This window comes from Vulpes vulpes, chromosome 6, assembly GCF_048418805.1.
Source record: "Vulpes vulpes isolate BD-2025 chromosome 6, VulVul3, whole genome shotgun sequence".
Classification (NCBI taxonomy): domain Eukaryota; kingdom Metazoa; phylum Chordata; class Mammalia; order Carnivora; family Canidae; genus Vulpes; species Vulpes vulpes.
Window position 1 is genome coordinate 126390476 of NC_132785.1, and position 20267 is coordinate 126410742.

At 45.7% G+C, this 20267-nt stretch overlaps 1 protein-coding gene across 5 annotated transcripts in view; it reads left to right on the forward strand.

The window, feature by feature from the left end:
- Positions 1-20267, forward strand: part of EVL (Enah/Vasp-like) — a 145874-nt gene that overhangs the window by 27942 nt on the left and 97665 nt on the right. Inside the window, exon 1 of one of the 5 annotated variants that reach the window (XM_072762294.1) lies at positions 9315-9679. The exons of 2 other annotated variants lie outside the window; for them this stretch is intronic. In XM_072762294.1, the coding sequence (XP_072618395.1) occupies positions 9657-9679 (23 nt within the window). In that variant the 5' untranslated portion in view covers positions 9315-9656. Of the gene's footprint in view, positions 1-9314; positions 9680-20267 lie in introns of those variants that run through there. 2 more of the 5 variants (XM_026012563.2, XM_072762298.1) reach the window with 2 other exon arrangements.

The following is a 20267-nucleotide window of genomic DNA, read 5'->3' on the forward strand; positions in this document are numbered from 1 at the left end:
CATGAATAAAGTCAGAAGAAGAAGGGGGGGGAGGGGAGGAGGAGGAGGAGGAAGGAAAGGGAGGAAGAAGGGAAGGAAGGAAGGAAGGAAGGAAGGAAGGAAGGAAGGAAGGAGAAAAAAGAGAAAAGAAAAGAAAAGAAAAAAGAAAAGAAAAGAAAAAAGAAAATGTCCACCTGAGAGGGATAGATGCTTCTGAGAGAGAGCATGCAGGATTAGCCACTTCTGTCTCTCTTGCCGCCCTGTAGGAGGAAGAGGGCAGTGTTTCCCACCTTGGCACTATTGGTAGTTGGGGCCAATGGGTCTTTGTTGTGGAGGGCTGTGCTGTACATAGTAGGATATCCGGCAGCGGCCCTGGGCTGTACCCACCAGGTGCCGGTAGCACTCCCCCGTCCCAGTTGTGACAGCTGATCATGTCTCCACAGGGTGCCAGATGGCCCCTGAGGCATGGAGATTGTCCCAGCTGGGACTCACGGGGCCCAGTGGGTCTCTTAACTTCAGCGTGCATCTGAGTCCCCTGAAGAGCTCGTGGAGACACAGATTGCTGGGTTGTGCCCTCCCTCCTGAAATCTCCGATTCAGTTAGTCTGGGGAGGCGCTAAGAACTTTCATCTTTGACAAGTGGGCAGGTGATGCCATTACCACCCGTGGAAGTCCCTGCTTTGAGAGGCATTGGTTTACAGGATAAGCACCTACATTACAACCCAGGAGACTTTGGTTCTTTTTTTTTTTTTTTTTTTTTTTTGAGACTTTGGTTCTGATTCCATCTCTGCCCGTAAGCAAGGTGCTGTCTTTTTCTCTTCCTGTGGTCCAAATGAGACCGGACCAGCATTTTTCTTAGAGTTGAGTAGGCCACTTAATGAAATCTGTGATGCTCTTTAGGTTCCACGTTCTCTGGACGGAATACAGTGGTTCTCAAAGTTTGGTTCCTCCAGTGCCTGTAACCCTTTTGCTTTCCTTATTCTTGTTTTTTATTCAGTACTTGCTGTGGGGTCCAAGGGAGGCAGGATCAGAGGAGAGTGAATGGTTTGAGAATGAGGGATGGAAGATAATCAGGCGCTTGTATTGTTTCATGCTTGTGGAAATACATTTTAAAAAAAGAACTGCTGTTCCAAATGTAGTCAGCTCCCTGGCAAATCCCAGCTCAGCATTAGGGCTGCATGGGAAGGTCTTAATCACTTTGTCTGATACCTATTAATTTAAACACCAGGGTTTTAGGCTGGGTATCGGAGCTTTTTGTAAGAAGGAATATAAACACCATTGCAGGACTTATGCAAATGGAACTTTTTTGGAAACTAAGAAGCAGTGCTATTTTGGAGGAGGAAAAACACCACCTTGTACATTTTAGTAGGGAATCAGAAATAGAGAAAGCCTGATTATCAGAAATAAAATGTGAGAAAGAAAACTAGCTTTTTGAGGGAACAAAATTTAAAGCAGGACTTCTCAAATTACGGCTCTCTTAGGCACATATTCATACGATTTCTTTACTGTTCTATGTCTTCCCTGTAAGTCCTTCTCTAGACAGAACGTGTTAAATGAAGGTTCTCGTTTTTAGGGCTTGTATTATTGGGAAGGGGATGCATGGTCAGTATTGGTGTCTAGACTGTAGACGTTAGGTGCCCAAAACACAGGGCAACTCCCCTATTTGAAGGCAGCATAGACCTCACATCTCTGTGATCTGGTTTTAGATGTATTAATTTAGACCCCTCCTTTATATTCCTACCTTCAAAATACAATTTCTTCATCCCTGCCTTGTCAGCAGATGCCAGAAATTCCCACATCGTTCATTCATTCATTCGTTCATTCACACGTTTGTGTCCTGCCATGATTCACATGTTGGGATCCTAACCCCCAATGTGATGGCATGAGGAGATGGGCCCTTCACGAACGGGGTTAGTACCCTTAGGAAAGAGATACCATGGAGCTCCCTGGCCCTTCCTCCTTGTGCACATACAATGAGAAGTTTGCAACCTGGAAGAGGGCACTTACCGGACTGTGCTGGTACCCTGATCTTGGTCTTCCCCCTCCAGCACTGTGAGAGGTACAAGCTCCCCAGCATGTGGTATTTTGTCACACCATAACCCAAGCAAACTGAGGCAGTCTCCATCTTCCAGAGGCTCCCACTGGACTGGGAACTTAACAACTTGGAAGACATTAACATGCCAAAGCCTTTGGAATCCATTCATTCTTCCAGGCCTTTAAAACATTTAATTAATTAATTAATTTATTCATTCCAATTCCCTACCCTATGTGGAAGATACAGGTATGAACAAGACATTCTCTCTGATTCCCTCCATTTCTTCTTTGACTTCATATTATTGTGCCAGTTAGTGTGGGTTGGGTTTGTATGTGTCTCTGTAGTGGGTTTAGTTTGTGACTTCCAAGCACTATCATATGGGGAGGAAAGGGATGATAGGGGTGAGTTTGTGAGGTTGGGGGATTAGAGTTAATTATGGTAAGTGCTTCAGAATAGCCAGATCTGGGGGAGGGGGAGGGACTCTGAATCAGCACCTATGAATCAGACGTTCCCTTTTTTGTCTTTAAGAGACCCACAAGTGTGATAGTTGGAGAGAATTCAGGGAAGCGCTGAAAGCTGGAAGTTAGGGAAAATGCACTCCCCCACCCCCATTTCAGGATGATTTGACCCGGAAGACTAAGTAATAATTTAGAATTGACTTCAATCATTTGAAGGATTTTCACAAAATAAGAGGATATAAACGGGGCAGAAGCAAAAAACGGACTAGATAGGAAAGAACTTCTTTCTTATCCACCAGTTCATGGGGACGGATGATAAGCTATGGTGAGATATTGTAGGAAAATTATCTCTAAGACTTGGACAAAAGGCAGAAAGATTATTGTACGCTATTTCTGAATCCCTCAAGAGCATAGCAAGCCTACCTAAAGGACACCTGACATTCTTAGAGAAGACGTCCTTCTGTAAAGTTGGATGCTAACTTATAGAAGATGGATAAATTACACATGATTTCTGCCCAGTAGAGATCTAAATGCTTTGTGTTTAGTAGAAAAAAGTAACCACAAAGGTTATAGTTTCATTGCTTTGTGGGACATGAGCCAGTTTTGGATCTAACTTTTGCAAGATTATCACGACATTCTTTTTTGCCATTTACTCTGTGTTTCTAGTGTAACCTTTGAACTAGCTTTGCCATCCTGGTGTTCCCTCATAAATGACTTAAGTCAGTCCTTGACACAAGCATACTATATTTTTGTATGACCATTAGGTTTTTAGCTTTTGAAAATTACACTTTGACGAATGAACATGCATTGAGGAGATAAGCATCTGAGATGGCTCAACTGTTGCCCGAAGTAGGGTTTGACTCATTTGACTGTGAATTCCCACAGTTCCATGTGTTTGTAAACTCCCTTGGTCACTTGGATAATCAGTTGCATTTATGGATCATCTAATTATGTGACCTGGAAAAATACTTAAAATTCCTGCCTTGTCAGGACCTCAGTGGCACCAAGTGGAAAAGGGTAATTTCCTATGTTGTTGTTAATAGTATTATTATTTATATATCTAGCACATGCAATCTACAAAACACTGGCACACTGACTATTGTATTTAGCCCTTGCTATTTCTTTGTGAGAGAGCAGGACAGGAATTATTACCCACATTTCATAGGTGAGTTAGCAAGACTGTGACAAGTAAAGTGACTTGCTCTCTGGTTAAGGGTGAAGCTCGGACCACAGCTCAGCTGTTCACACTCCAAGCTCATGGGCTACTGTATGCCAGAACCAGGATGCAAAAGGATCTTGCTAAGAGCAGTGAGGTGAGGTGGGAAAGAAAACCAGTGCTAACAGGGTAACTATTAAATCCTTTGCCCACAGCTGTAGGCACCTTCATAATGATTTGCCAGTATTGATTCTTGGGATTTCTGAGGCCTGTGGTCTGTTCCCAACTACTGGAAGGGCCTCAGGTGTGTCTTGAATCTTCTTTCACCTCCTTATCTTTCAGAGATAGTGTGGTGCTAGACTTATTAGCAGTGAGTACTTGATGGAATATCTGAATTTGCTTTGCATGCTTTTATCTTCTTGATTCTCCCTCTATTCCTGGTAAGATTTTCTTGGCAAAGTTCTGTCTATCTGGGTGACATTGGAGCAGCTGCACTTGTTTATTCAAAAGGATAATCTGCCCTTTTATCTGATGGTTGCACCAGAAAGAGGATGCTGACTTCATGCAATTTCATCTTTTTATGAAACCTTCTTTCTGTCTACAAACTGCTGGTTCATTAATTCAACAGATATTTATTGAATGATTCTGGGTGCCAGCCCTGGGGTGTGGTGGTAAATATGGGACAAGGTCTTTCCTCTCATGGGGCCTACACTTCTTTGGTATCTGGTCCTCAGAGGGTGCTTAGTATTTCTGTTCAAGTCTGTCTTTGCTTCCTCACTGACCTAAGAACCACATAAAACAATTGCCTTGTGAGAAAAGACTGTTTCTGATTTGTTTTCTGCTTTTGTGCCCTGCTGTCACCGGAGTCCAGACCCCGCCAGCTTGTACTTGGACTGCCATGGAAGCTTCTGACTGGTCTCCCCACTCCCATGATTCTTCTAAAAAACGAAAATCCAGTCATGTTACTCCCTTATCTAAAACTCCACAGTGGCTTCCCCCTCGGCTGCCAATACCCTGCTGACCCTGTCTGTCCTCATCTCCATTTCTTCTGTTCCTTATTCCTCCGTTCCAGCCACATTGCATGACTGGGTGAAAGCCAGGCTTGTTCCCTCCCACCTCAGCTGATTCTTCTGCTTGCAGTAATCCTTCCTTGAGATTTGCATACCCGTCCCCTGGTTGTCTTTCAAATCTGAGCATAAATATCACCCCTGAAGGGGTCTTTCCCATCATGTCTGCTAAATTCAGTAGCTCCCACCACTCCATGGCTCAGTGCCCATCTTTATTCATTTGTGATCTGCCTTCCACCCTTAGACTCAAGCACTGGGAGACAGAGGACGTTGATGTACTCTGCTCTCTCTGCAGCACCTGGAATAGCATCTAGCATAGTAGCCCTCCAGCTGTTTGTTGAGTGAGTGCAAAGATAATCTCCAGTCACCTGGCACATCTAGAGAGCGCTTATTTGCTGAGAGACCAATGTAGACAGGAATGCAGAAGTAATTACCAATGACTCCTACTTTTGAGTAGTGGTAGACTGAAGATACTTGTGTTTTCTCTGTAGTAAAATGCTTTGGGGCGGTGGGGGGGGGGGTTGCTTTTAGTTTAAATAGAATTCTCAAAATAGGGATGAGGGATAGCTTTATTTAAAACTTTTATTTTAAAGTAAATGTCACTGTAGAAGTTCATTTGAATTTATGTAATTTGGGGGAAAGAAATAGTTCAGCATGTAGGACTCAACATTTCTTATCAGTTGAAGAAGAGATTTTGTTTTGGGTTTTGTTTTTAATTTTTTTTTTTTTTTTTTTTTTTTTTGGAAAGGTTAATTCAGCTGCAACAAAAGCACATTAAGTGAATTCAACAAGTTTTTTTTTTTTTTTTTTTTTACCAAAGGCCTACTGCATGCCTAGAAATGTTAGTTTTCCCAGATTGTCCTGGGCCTGGGAACATCTCCTGTTAATGATAGCATTTGTATTCAGTATCTCCACATTTGTTTCTCTGGGGACTCCTCAGGCAGCTCTCATGGCCAGTCACTGCAGGAGGACAGTGTTCTACGATGACAGCAGGGTCCAGGTTGGGGGGGGGCGGCTTTTATTCTTAGGATAAGACTAAGAAAAGGGGGTGAGTCCAGATTAACTAGGGTGAGTGTGATGACCCGAGCTCAGAGAGCTCCACCCCATCCAGAATGTCAGATGGGGCTGCCAGTCATTTGAGCCAGGTGTTCTCCGGCTGAGTCTGGCCTGCCCCTGCTGGAGGGAGGGGAAAGGCTGGGGGCAGGGACTGTGGGCTCTTCCACTCCTCCTTCAACCAGAACCCTCTACATGTATCAGCTTTATGTCCCATGTAAGTGACATTTAAAAAAAAAAAAAAAAGGTTCCATGGGAGGAACAGGCTTTGTCTGAGCCTTGAGTCATCAGTAAATGACCTGGGATGACCTTTCATTTTTTTAACATTCTTTGGTCACTGAAGTGCCTTCCCAGCCTATTCAGAGAGAGTGGAGCTGTCAGGAGGCACGGACCCTCACTTGTGTCCCTCTTCCTGACACTCTGGTGCTATCAGGGATCAAATGAAGTGCCTAGGGTTTGAAGCCAACTCCGTTCCTAGTCTGGTCCTGTGTCAACCCAGGATCCTAGCCCTTCCTTCCTGCGGCAGCTGAAGCAGGCAGTGCGGACATGCATGCCTGGCCATGACATTCAGGCACTAGCCAGGACTGGCTGGGTAGAGGAACCCCAGACGGTCACTGTGGCCCAGCCCTGTTCTGGAGCTACAGGCTGCCTGATGGTCTATGGGATCAGCTGTCTCTGGAGGCCGCCAGAGGCAGTTGGATCATTGGTTATTGGGACCTGAGAGGGCATGGGGTCTGCAAGCACTGGCATTAAGCCGGCCTGGCTCCAAGTCATTGCTCTGCCATTGGACAGCAGTATGACCTTGGGCAAGTTACTTAACCTCTTTGGCCTGTTTCCTTATTAGTAAATTGGGGAATCTCATAAAATTTTGTCTACCATACATTTGGTGCTGGGATTTAAAGATTTTTCACAAGTTCTCAGCAATTCTGCTTGTACTAGGACCTTATGAATTGCCCTGAGAGGTATAACCAGCATTCCAAGAGGAGATTCTTGTGTTACTGGTGGAAACCAGCCATGAAGTTAAGAGGTGTCTATCCCCTGGGCCTGTGTGTGCCACAGTGGACCTGCCTTATGGCCAGGCTAAAGCACATCTGGCCAGTTCTCACAAACGTCTGTAACTCCATGACAAATGTCTAGGAGTTAAGACCACTGCTTCTCTTTCCCATACTTTGCAGATAGTGCCAAGAATGTGGGTTCTGGCCATTAGACCAACTAACACATCTGTCAATCAGAAGTAATTATGGAGTGCGTCTGCTGTTTACTAGACCTGTCCTTGAGGCTGCAAAGGAGTGGTAACAGAATGCTCTAAATCTCCTTTCCCTCAAGAAGATTGTGTCTGGCTGATTACCAGCTGCCCCTACCCCAGCCCATCTATGACTGTACCCAGGTAGTTTAATAAATAACAACATCATGTAATTGCATTTGGTGTGGGTGAATCGCTCTTTCTAAGATTTGGGTAGTCTTTATTGCTTTTTTTTAACTTAGAATTTAGGATAGTTATTTTATACATATATCCATACATGGTATGTATGTGTATGTATACACACACACACACACCCCTTGTCCTGAAAATCCTAAGATAGAAATACCTTGACCCCTGCCCCCCATGCAGACCGAACACTTCCCTGGGGATGGTGGTCTCACAGAGAAGATCGTCCAGCTATCAGCACTGTTCAAGGGGAGGTGGCCTTGTGAAGCGGTAATGATGATGAAGAACCTTCCACAACTTGATGTACTCAACAAGGACCTCTCACAGCTCCCCGGTGCTACCTTGTGGGGTCGCAACAGCTGTCCTGTGAGAGGCCTAGGCAGCATCTGCGTTATTCCAACTGTTTGTGCGGGGAGCAGGGCGCGGACAGCTCGAGTCGCCTGTCAGTGATCATGGAGTCAGGAAGTGGCAGATCTGGGACGTGAACTCGGTTATTTAAGGACTCTGTATCTCTTGTGTTTTCTGTTGTATCGTGATGCTGCCAAGAAGCTGCTGTCACTGAAGGGTCCCTTGCAAAGACTTGTCAGGAATACTGGGCGGGGCATTCCGGATCAGCTCAGTTGATGATTGCTGCATGGTTTGAGGGATCCCAGGATTCCCCCCAATTGTCCTCACTAGTCAGCCTGCTGCTACCACTTCATTTCTTTGAGTTGGGCTCTGGACTCTGGCTGCCCTTCAAGGTAGAGAGAACACGGGAAGGGGCACAGTCATCCCAGAGCACCTGCATGTGTGGATACCTGTATCCCAGAGGCAGAGGCAAAAGGAGGTTCCTGCCCTGGACCTTTACTGAATGGCTTCTCTTTGTCCAGCTCTGTGCCAGGCTCTGGGAATGCACGTCACTGCCCTACGGGCCTCAGGGATGTGTGGGGCAGGCGGAGTGCTATGCCATGGCTCAGTGGCAGTGACTGACTGTCCTGGGGGTAGTGCAGGCTCCTGGGGGCAGAGCCTTGCATGAGAGGACACACGTCACACACGAAACAAGGAATAATCTGGGCCAGTTGCCTCATGGACCAAAGGAAGGAGGTCCTGGCATATCTGGGGACCTGGAATGTCTGGCTGAATTTGGGGGTTTGTGAAGAGTTTTGATGGAAGAAAGAGTGGGAGAAATAAGACTTTCTTTGCAGGGCTGAGGCATTTTTGCATAATCCCATGGGTACCAAGGAACTACTGCAGGGTTGGAAAGGGCGGAGGCAGCAGAATCAGATTTAGAAAATGGCTTGGGCTGATTTTTTAGAGAAGGACTGTGAGGAAGACCGGTTATAAGGTGCAAGGCCGCCTGAGAAGTGCTAAGGGCCTGGGATGGTAGAGGCTGGACTCAAAGAAACCTCTTGGAGGTACAATCAGAATTAGCGACTGATTGTTCCTGTGTTGTGAGGGAGTAAGAAACTCAAGAGTGACTCACAGGTTTTTATTTGAGATCTGTCTCCCTTATTTTATAAAGATTTGCGCTCTAAATGCTGAAGATCTCCGTAATGGCAAGTTTCAGAATACAGCCAAATCTTGCCAGCTTGGGCTTTACAAACTGGTAAACATTTTTCTTTCTTTCTTTCTTTCTTTCTTTCTTTCTTTCTTTCTTTCTTTCTTTCTTTCTTTCTTCTTTCTTTCTTTTTTCTGACATCTCTTTTACTTTTTCTTAACTTCTGTTCTGAAATTATTATGGTAATTTTTGTACCTCAAGGAATTGATAAGAGCCTGGTACACACTAGACACTCAATAAATGAATAGTTAAGTAAATGAGATCAGTCATCACAGTTGACCTACAAGGTCATGTTGTTCATAGTAAAGTGGTAAGTATAGAATGTGACTTCTGTGGTTCTGAAGCAGTTTATGCATTTGTGCTGAACAAATGCTCAATAGTGGAATTCTGAGGAATTTTCAGTAACATGAGTAACACTCTGTCCTGTTCACTGACCACACTGGCCATACCTGATGGTGACAGCAGCAGCCACCCAAGATGGGGTAATGGGCAGGTCACCGTGGAGCTGGTGACATTCCTTTAGGCCTTTGCCTCCCATTTCCCAACCTGCAAATTTCTGGCTGGGTGTGTGTGGGGGGGGGGGTGGGGGGGACGTATATGTGATTCACCCAGGATGCCAGGCATGCCCAGGGGTTCGACTTATTTCTCTGGGCTAATCCAGTTCCCAGCCTGGAGCCTAAGCATACACTGCATTAATCAGACTTGCTGGAATGATCACATGGTCCTCTAGCTGCCTCCCCTGTTAGCTGCCGCTTGTCAGCAGCTGGCGGAGCTGGAGGCTGCAGGCCCCTGTCTGCAGAAAGCCTTTTACTTCAGAATATTGGGGGGGTGTGGAAACCCCGCCTCTTTTTTCTGCACTTTGCACCATCTGACTGACTAAATGGTTGTCCTCCGAACCAAAAAGGCTACCAGACAATCTAAGGAAATTGTCTCTGACTAGGTCATGTTTGCATTTGAAGAATTCAGGTACGTTCTGGGCTTCCTACATCAGTCTGCTGCTGGGTTTTTGTTCTCGCTAGGTTTTTGCTGTGTAATGACAGCTTAGGCTCTGGCTGGTTCTCACCCAAAAAAGGGTTCTTTTCTGCATTTGGTGGGGTCGATCTCGGTTTTGGGGGTGGGAGGCAGAGAGGTGGTGCAGGTCGAGGGTGTTTACTGCATGCACAAGTGCAGCGTGGATAATTGGTTTGATCGTGTGTAAATTTGCTGAGGACCCCACCTTGTGCCTCATTCGAGCTGCTGTGGCTGGTGTAGAGTTATGAATGCAGAATAGCAACTGTTTATCTAGCATGAGTCTCTTGCTATCTTTTGTTTTTCTTCCTTTGTCAAACTCACGGAGTCTAGTGCTCTTTTAAAAAAATGCTAATCGTAGCAGTGAAGGTGAAAAATTCTGCAAGTCTGCCTGCTTAGTTGAGATTTGATTTTGGCTCTGATTTTTTTCCTCATTGTTAATAGTAATCTTGTGCCTGGGCAATTTCCTGGGAAGTGCCCTGATGGTGTTTTGTTACAGGGTCCTTCTCTGCTTTCGTTAGCTCTTCAGCTGCTGTAATTATCAATGCTCCAAATTAGTCTTTTGTGAATCTTATTCCTTCTCTTTCCTCCATCTCCTCTCCACGGATCTGTCTCTGGGTATGAATGTGGGAAGGGATGTTCCAACGGAGATAGTTTCTAAGAAATGAAAATAAAGGAGGCGGAATGGGAGGGTGATCTGATCATTCGTGTGCATATTTCCACCTTTTGGAACATATGGAAGAGAGTGTGTATGTGTGTGTCTGCTCCTAACCTCCGGCAGCCTCTCGTTTCTCAAATGGAATTTCGGTATATTTTAGAACAGAGTGTAAATACCATATCGATTGGCAAGGGGGTGATTGTGTGGGGACCTCAGTTCTGTCTCTACAGACCTTTTTTGTTCCCTCCGAAGAACGGTGCTGCAATAGACATTAAAATGATAATAGAATAACCACCTTTCATTATTTCTAGGAAGAAATTAGAGACCTTTTAAGCAAAATCAAGGGAGTAGATGAGAGGATCCCCAGATCTGCATGAAGAAAAGCAGGCTATAAAGATTGTCCCCCGCCCTTCCTGTAAACTTGGAGCTTTGGATCTAGGAAGTTATCCTTTGTTTAAGAGAGTGTCTCTGCATGATTTCTAATGGACCGGGCTTATGAAAAGGACATTCTTTCCTTGTGGCAATATGCTCTGGTGACATGGGCCCGTGCCCTTACACAATGACCAGGACTTACTGTTTTATTTTAGCTTGATTAGATAACTAACAAGAATTTGTTTTATGCTTGATGTGTTACAGTAGTTAGGTCCATAGAGAGGGAGTTGGGAGTCCCTGGTTCTAACCCCAATTTGAAAATTAGCTTTTCTGATCTATCTGAGAAAGGAGTTTTGGGGATTGTAGAAAGTAATACAGTTGTGAGGTTCATATCTTATTGTAAGCATTTATTCTAGATGGAGTAAGCCTTAACTAATTGTTTTGAGCAGAGCGTGGAGCTGTTCACCTCCTTTCCCAGTTAGGCAAGAGGGATAAGTATCAACAAGCCTGTTCCCACTTTGGTGAGCTCCTAGCCCACAGACTGGGTCTGATGAGTAGGAAGGGGGTCAGGTTGAAGGCCACTGCAGTGCTGAACAGAGAAAGTGGGGCCAGCTGCAGAAAGTAGACCAGAAAGGGGAGGTCTGTTACCTATGCTTCCAGCTTTCCCTAAGCTGGTCCTCAAGAACTTTGTTGGGAATGATTGCATTTTGTGACTGCTGCATGTGCTGGGCAAATAGCCTTCTTCTTTAGTCCTGGGATTTACATGTGTGGAGGCCAAGTGATCATGATGGGCCCACACAGGCACTCTCAGGGAGCTAGCCTGGTCAGTGTAGGTCAGGGTGGTGCTCAAGCTGTAGCCTTCAGTAGAATCACCTGGAATGTCCAGGAAAGCCCAGATTGCCGGGCCCCACTCCCAGAGGCTCAGATCCAGTAGGTCTGGGGTTGGCTTGAGGTTCTGCATTTCTAGCAAGTCCACAGGTGATTCTGATGCTGTAGGTCTGGGGGCCAGACTTTCAGAACCATGGGCTTGGGGAAAACCGACAGACTGTCATTATGGAGATGGGAAGTTGGAGGCAAAGGCAGGGGGGTACAGGCAGGAAAGAAATCCAGAGCCAGAAGCTGTAGTTCAAGTTCAGGCAGGTGGACCAGAAGCAACGTGGGAGGTTAAACTATAGCCATGATCACTCACCCCAACAGCCTCTCCTCCTGGGGACGGGTGAGGGTAGGGTTATCGGTTTATAACCAGGTTCTCCCATGTGTGGCTTGTGGGGACTTGGCAAGTTTCTTGATCTTCTTTTAGTCTCAATTTTCTGTATGAATTTTCTGTAAGAAAGTCTAGAATGCTGTTAGAGTTAAATGAGATGACCTGAACTTACTTTATACATTATATCGTTCTTTCTACATGAGCATACTGGCAGAGAGGACCCGGGGGCAGCGCCATCAGCCTCTGCACACGTGTTCACAGGCCCATGAGTGCACAAACTCCTCCATGCACACACCCCGACTGCGAGAGCACAAGGGCCACATTCATTTTAAAAAGAAGTCTGATTTTAACATGGACAGAGTTCCTTGAGAGCTTCCAGGTCTCCTGGGTTTTTAACTTTGTCTCCCTTTGTGCCTAAAACTGTTTGACACACAGTAAGGCCTTAATAGGCAAGCAGTTGACAGAGTTTGTTTTCAGGGGATTTAATAAGGGAGGAAAAACAAGCAAGCTAGCTTGGTGCAGGCCTGATATTGGTACCACGGTGCCCGTTGAGTGGGCTACTTCAGAAGAGCATGTCGAAAAGCTGACAGCTGACCTCTTGAGAAAAATGTGAAGTGTCCTCAGCACACCCCAGTTGCGGGAGTGCCGGAGAACGCCGATCACATTTCATAAGGAATCTCTGCAGATGATCTCACTCTAGAACGTGCTGACGATTGTAATGATTTGCCGGGGCCAAACCCACACAGTTGCAGAATCCTGAGAGCTTGAGTAGTTGGGCCAGCATTTTCCAGACAGCTAGGGTATTTATTTTGCCTGCCATTGACTTCAGGACTGTATTGTTCTAGCACCAGGCAAGCTATTCTGCTGGCTGTTGTGGTAGACACACTTCACCTCTGTTTTTACCTTTTCAAAAAAACTTCTTACATGAGAAGTGTACTGAATTCATAGTTTAGTAAACATTTAGTTACTCCATACCTCAGAGGCTGCCTTCTGAGCACCCCTGGAGACAGCTTCATGGGATACTGTGTGGTTTTCCTTCCCCTTCTAGACCCAGAATGGTGACTACATTCCCTGCCATACCCAGAATCAACATTTTTAAATGTGATTTTTGGCTCTATGATCTCACAAGGGAGAATGGAACCCAAATCAGAATCCACTGTTTCTCAGAATTCCTGATACTTATTCTGATTTATTTCTAGAAGGAATGTGGCATACCAACTCCAAGATCTAAAATCCACAGTTGGAATGTGTCAGTCACATGAAAATGAGAAGTCACTACTCCGAGTCTGTTTTATTTTATTTTTAAATAAAATTGAGGTTCAAACTCCAGCTAGTTCTTTCTTTATTCAGATTTACATTTAGTCTTGGGAAAAGTTTTAACTTTTCTTGCTCTTTCACTGGATTATGGAAATAAGTCAAAATGAGTGGTATGAGGGAAGACCTGAAGTTTGGAAGCCAGGACAGCCCATCCAATGTCGAGCCCACCCAGTGTCGAGCCCCTTGCATTTCCTGAGCCCTGTGGTCCCTTGAAGAGACAGGTGTTTAGGTACAGTGACTGTCACACTGCAGTGAGCAAGCTTGCTTGCTCATCAATAGGAGATGGGGGATGGAGAAGGCACAAGACTGGATTGTTGTGGCCCATGCACCACTAGTTGCTTAGCCCATGGTTACCCCAAGCCACATACCATCAATGACGACAGGAGCTCAGGGATACAGATGACCCCAAAATGTATACCTCCCACCCCAGCCTTTCCCCAGCTGGTCCCATGTCTTCACCTGGTTGGCGTTGCTGTCTGGAAGTCTACCAGGCATCTCAAACTTAGCACATCTCACACTGTTCCCGAGTTCTTTCCTAAGCCACTCCTTCCTCACGTGTCCACAGCCTGGCCTTCCTTTTGGCTGCTCAGCCATCCCTGACTCCTTTCTTTCTCCTACACTCCATGTCTGAGCCATCAAGGGGAGTTCTGTCAGCTGTACCTCAAAGTATGCCCAGAGTCCCACCATTTCCCAGCATCTCCATGCCACCAGCCTGGTCCATGCTGACACCATCTCGTACCCAACTCAGCGCGGTGGCCTTGTAACCAGCCTCCTAGCATCCTGTCTGCCTTGTCTTCCTGCTCCCGGTTCTTCACTTGTTTCTCTTCTTAAAATTTCAGGGCAAGTTTTATTAGTCCTGTGCTCAGAACCTTCCAATGGCTTCCCGCCTGCCTGCACATGCCCCAGCTCTTGGGGAATCTTGAAAGGGCCTGCTCAGCCTGGCCCTGCTGCCGCCACCATATTCCATCTCCAACAGAGTCCTGTGTCCTTCACGCCCGCCCTCTGTCACACTGGTCTCCTACTGTTCTTGAGCACACCAGGCATCCCCTCCCCCAGCCTCTGCCTCCAGATGCCCACATGGTTTGCTTCCTCGTTTCCTGGCTCTTTGCTCAGCTGTGGCCCTGACCTCTCTTGGGGTATTCCCTTTCCCCCTGACTCTGCTTTATTTTTTCATCAGATCACATACTGCTGTCTATATACTGTGGATTTGAATTTTATACCTGTTTATTGTTTGTCTTCCTTTAGCAGAATGTAAGTGCTACGAGGTGGGGTTTTAAAAATATATTTTTGGGGGAGTCTGGGTGCCTCAGTGGTTGGGCGTATGCCTTTGGCTAAGGTCATGATCCTGGGGTCCTGGGATCGAGTCCCACATCAGGCCCCCTGCAGGGAGTCTGCTTCTGCCTCTCTGTGTATCTCTCATGATAAGATATTTTTTAAAAATAAAAGTAAAAATCTACTTTTGTTTGTTACTGTATCCCTAGTACCTTGCCCATGGTAGGTGTCTAATAAATACTTGTTAAATGAATGAAAGAAATGAGAGCAGACACTTAGAGAGGTTGGGTAAGTTGCCTGAAGTCACCTGGTGAGGAGGTCTATTCAGTTTCAGTTCGGTTCATCTTCCAGATGCTCTGTGCCTGGAATGCCATCCTGTGCACTGACCTCTTGTCTTTGAGCTGCCACACCTTCCTGAGTCTCTCCTGCAGGCCTGGAGCCTCTTGTAGTGTCTGGCTCCTGCGCACCTCCATGTCTGTGGCAAAGGGGAGAACAGAAGGAGAATAGAGGATCCCCCACCTAGGGTGGAATAGACTGACCCCTTGTCCTCCCTCCCTTGGCTCTCCTGCCCATCTCTCTCTGGCGCTTCCTGCAGGGTAATCATACAGCGGTGTTTCTTTCACACTATTCTGCCCTGCAGTTTGCACTCTTGGGAGTCAGGGAACATATCTCAGTCATCACTACCAGCTGTTAGGAGTGATTGGTAAATGCCCACAATGTTGATATAGTAGGCATTAAAAGATTTTTAATTACTTAAATCACAATCCCTAAGAGGAGCTTATGATCACGCTATCTGTGGCCACCCAGCATCTGTTAGAATGCACAACCGTGTGGGTCTTCAGTAGGTGGTAGCCAGAGCACTGGTTGGAAGAAGTGGCAGAGTTCAGGAGAAAAAAGGAGAGCAGGAGAGGGGAAGGACAGATAGATTGCAATGATGACAGTTTTGCCTGGTGTTTGACTAGCCACAAGCAAAATGTTATTTTGGGAAATAATTTAGCTGTAAGGATGGCAAAGCAGACATATTTGAAAATATCAATCTATCCTCCATTATTAAATAAATGTTACATTTACTGTATAGTTTTGCTCAGAGAGAGGCAGTGTGGTGGATCTGGAACCCAGAGGCTTGGTTTCAGTTTGTATAATATAAACTTAACAACTGTGACCTTGGGCAAGTCACTTTATTTCTCTAGGCCTTGGTTACTTCATGTATAGGAAAGGGGCTACTTTGAGGATAATATATAGGAAAGAAGGTATATAAATGGCCAAATTTTGCTATAATGTTTGTATGTTATATTTTGGAATCAGTGGAAGCTTAATCGGTTAACATTTAACTGGCTCAGATGTTATTTTTTAAAACAGTCCTGATTTCCATTCCCCATTTCTTTTTTTTTTTTTTTTAAGATTTTATTTATTTATTCATGATAGACACACAGAGAGAGAGAGAGAGAGGCAGAGACACAGGCAGAGGGAGAAGCAGGCTCCATGCAAGGAGCCCGATGCGGGACTCGATCCCGGGACTCCAGGATCATGCTCTGGGCCAAAGGCAGGCGCTAAACCACTGAGCCACCCAGGGATCCCCCCATTCCCCATTTCTTATTGCTTAGCATGGTCGTAACCTCTTATGTTAAACAACTGCAGAATAACACTGAGAGGAAAGAATTTAACTGGACTCATTTCCCCAAGGAATGGGCCCTGGGAAAGGATACAAACCTGGATTTGGAGGATTCTTGCCGGCTACTTGGGATACTTGCAAAAGGATCTCCCAACTGTGTGGGTTCTAAACACTCTATGTGGGATCCCTGGGTGGCGCAGCGGTTTGGGGCCTGCCTTTGGCCCAGGGCGCGATCCTGGAGACCCGGGATCGAATCCCACATCAGGCTCCCGGTGCATGGAGCCTGCTTCTCCCTCTGCCTGTGTCTCTGCCTCTCTCTCTCTCTCTGTGACTATCATAAATAAATAAAAATTAAAAAAAAAAATAAAATAAAATAAACACTCTATGTATGTCTTTTGGAAGGAGGAAGGGCCTTTTTTGCAGTTAGGGTAACCATTCACTGAAAAAACACTGCCTAAACACTTACTAAATATAAACTGTAGTGGAAACTGCAAATATATGTAATCTTTAGACCTTCCTGCAGAAATTTACTGTCCTGAAAAGGTGCTGAACCAACACCAGAAGTATGGGGTGAGGTAGCCAAAGATAAGTAAACACTGAAAAGTAAAATAAATTCCTTAGGGACCCTGATGAGGCGTGTGGGCAGGAGGAGGATGCGGTTTGCTATATGGAGAGTTGAGGGGGACCTTCAGGAGGAGGTAGCTCTTGAGTGAGTCCCAAGAGAAGTGCAGGGTCTGGATGAAAATAAGGGAAGGGCGTGGAGAAGTGGAGGGGCAGAGATGTAGGAGCGGATATACTGTGTGCTCCCAGCCACACTTTGGCTGGTGAAACCTAAGGACGGGAGATTTTTCTCCTTCTCAGCATAACAAGTCAGCTTTGTCTTTTCCTCATGACTGGGGACTTCTCTGCCCTGAAGTTCACTACTTGGCGGACCTTCAGGGTGTATGTGACATTCATAGGAAGTGGTGCTGGCACCTTTGCCTCTCCACTAGTCTTGCTACCTTGAGCAAGTTCCTTCGGCCCTTGTGCTCTGGGTTGCCTGTCTGTAAAATAGGGGGCCCACCTACCAGAGTTATGGTGTTGATTAAAGTGCATTACTGACGTGAAGCATCAGACAAGGTGCCCTAGTAGAAACTCAATAAATTAATTCCTTTAACTTCCCTTAAGTAGCAAAGCAGACCCTTATCCTGGACTAGAAACTGTACAGGAGCCAGGAAAGAGGCCTGGAGCACCTCTAAACTAACCCCCTCCTTGAGAGTGCAGACTCAGAGTGCCAGGAATTAGGCTTTGGAAGATAACCCTGGTTGTTGAAATGTTTATGCCACAGCGAACCAACCATGATGTGACTCATCAGCTGTGTGCGTGGACCCTGGCTTGGCCAACATGCAGACTCCTTGGTCTGAGAGATTAATTCAGTCTCTTGCAGTTGACAGACTGAGACTCTGGTACTTTCTGTCTAATTAGGATAGCATGGCCAGAGCCCACTCCCAGTGTGGACATTCCCCCAGTACCTATATACTCTGTCCATAGCCTAGTATGTATTGTTTTGCAGCCCTCTGTGCTGTATCTCTTTATTTCCAGAGCCTGCTATAAGAAATAAATGTCTGTTGAGTTAATATGGGCTGTATTGGACAGGTATGATGTGTGAGGGCTCTCCCATTGGGTGGGGAGGCCTAGGTGAATTACAAACAAGAACACAGTGGTGAGCACCTTTCCAGCAAGAAGGTGCTGTTGCACATATGACAGGATTCGTTGGGTGGGGGGTTCTGTTCTCTTGGACATCAGGAGAAGCTCCTAAAAATCCTCAAGTCGAGGATTTTGTGTGATGGTTCTCAACTGGGAGGGCCCATCAAGATCTAAACACGAGCCCAGGCTGCACCTCAGCCTCACTGAGTCCAGATATCCCGACATGGAACCTCAATGTGTGCACCACGTGTGGCTCTGCCGGTGATTCTTTTTTTTTTTTTTTTTTTCTACCGGTGATTCTGATGCACACTCCCAGTTAGAGTTTGCAGGAAGAGCTTGAGCTTGGGCATCTGTCAACCCTCAGATCTAGTGATAATTGTGTTACATTGAATAAGTCACTTACCTTCACTGGGATTTAGTCCCCCCCAAAAAAATAGAAATAATATTTTGTTTACAGAGAGGTAGTTCAGAGAGAATAAGACGATGGCCATATGGGTGGGAGCTTTGGAAGGTGGAGAGTACAGGACACAGAAACATGCTGTTACATATGCATTAGAACTCGTGAATCCAGGTATGTTCAGTGTATGCAGCTAGCGCAGACTATAGCATTCAATCTGAACTAGACTCCTGCTGGATCACGGTCTTTCTTGGGTTTGGGAACTGCATAGCTGTCAGGAATTCATTCTGGACTTGTTTACAAGTGAGGGGAATGTTTTCACTCCAGCCAGTTCAGAGCCTGTGGAATGCCAGGTTTGATCTTGCTGTGCATTCTTTGCCACTAGCCTCCCTCTATCTTCATCAGCACAAGTGATGGAAAAGAAAAAGATAACCTGGGTTTCCTTGTAGAGCCCTGGAGAAAACATGGAACCTTGGAGCTCCTCCATCTTCGAAGATCAGCTCTTGGCTACTGGTGTGTAGGCCACACACCAGGGGTGCCAGGAAAGAACCAGGAGCAGGATGGTTGGCATCCCCTCCAGGGCTCCCTCCCAAGCATTCACAAGTTGTGCTCTGGTCTCCATCTTTCACTGGATGCACTAGTTCAGAAGCCATGTATTAGGTCAAGATAGAGCCCTCTTGAGGGAGATGAGGAAATGGTAAGACTGTGTGGTTAGAATCTTTTATGATGATCAGGACATCAGACTCTGATTTAAAGAAGTGTTTGTACTTACTGAGGAAATTCCTTTTCCTGGAGAGAGGGTGTTTCCATAGTCAGAAACTTGGAGCCCTTCCAAAGTCGTAGAGTGAAGACTGAATGCTTTTATTATTCTCCAGCTTATTGAAGAGTGAGGGATGTAGAGATCCCAAGGTAGACAATGGTAGACACATTTTGCTTCAGGTGATAACGTTGTTTGTTTTCCTGGTGTTGGTTAGGACGTTCATGATAATCAGATCCCTGATATAAACCAAGTGAGGATCAACTCATCTCAGCCCTGACTGAAGACTTCAGTACAGCTTGCTTCAAGACTGATGGAGACTGAGAGGAATATGTTCTCCTACTTTGGGGATCAGGTTATTCTAGAACTCTGTCCATTGCCAGCCCCGCTCCTCTTGTCTTCTGCGTATGGAGCCCTCCATGGTCTGACTGCATGCTCTCTTAAAGCTCAGCTCCCAGGAACCTTCCTTCTGCCTCAGGGAACGTTCCGGCTTGGCCATGGATCTGCACACACCACCTTGCTTCCTCTTCACAAAGCCTTTTTGTCTGCCCATGAAGTCCTTCGAAACTCAGCATGCACACTTCCTTTTCTGACCTCTTTATCCACAGAAATTTTTCTAAACTCCTGTAACAGCATTCAGCCCATCACATGTAATCTGATATTTAATCTTTCTCAGTCTTATTTTCTCAACTAGAGCAAGGGTTACTTGAAGGCAGAAAGAATGTTGGATCCAGTGCATCCCACCTGTCCCACTGGAGCAGAGCTGGGTGCATCGTGCCTTCTCTGCACCTTTTATTCACAATTATTATTACCTTTTTCTTTAACCTCCTTTCATACACCAATCATGGTTAAAGATCCTGGAAAGGGAAATGGTGGGAAAGAGGACAGTTGCTGCCTTTTTGATGTCTGTTCACTTTGTAGCATGAAAGTGTGATTAGGATTTGGAAAGAACTACTGAGTCCAGTGAGCAGTGCTTTCGAATGAGCAGAATTGGTCCAGGCAGTAGATCAGCAGGAAGGCCTAAAAACACTGGGTGGTAGATTTTCAAAACTGTAGGGATTTACACGAGGCTTTGAGCTATTAAAAATGCATATGATGCTTAAAATGCCCTTACGTATTTAAATGAAATGTTTCTGACTTGTCCTGATTCCGATACAGACAAGATCACACGCATGTACTGCTGGCCGCCCAGATGTTGCCCCTCATTTTCGCAGCAGGCCTGTGGGCTGGGTGTTCCCATTACTGGTCCCCTCGGAAGCACCCAGTAGATT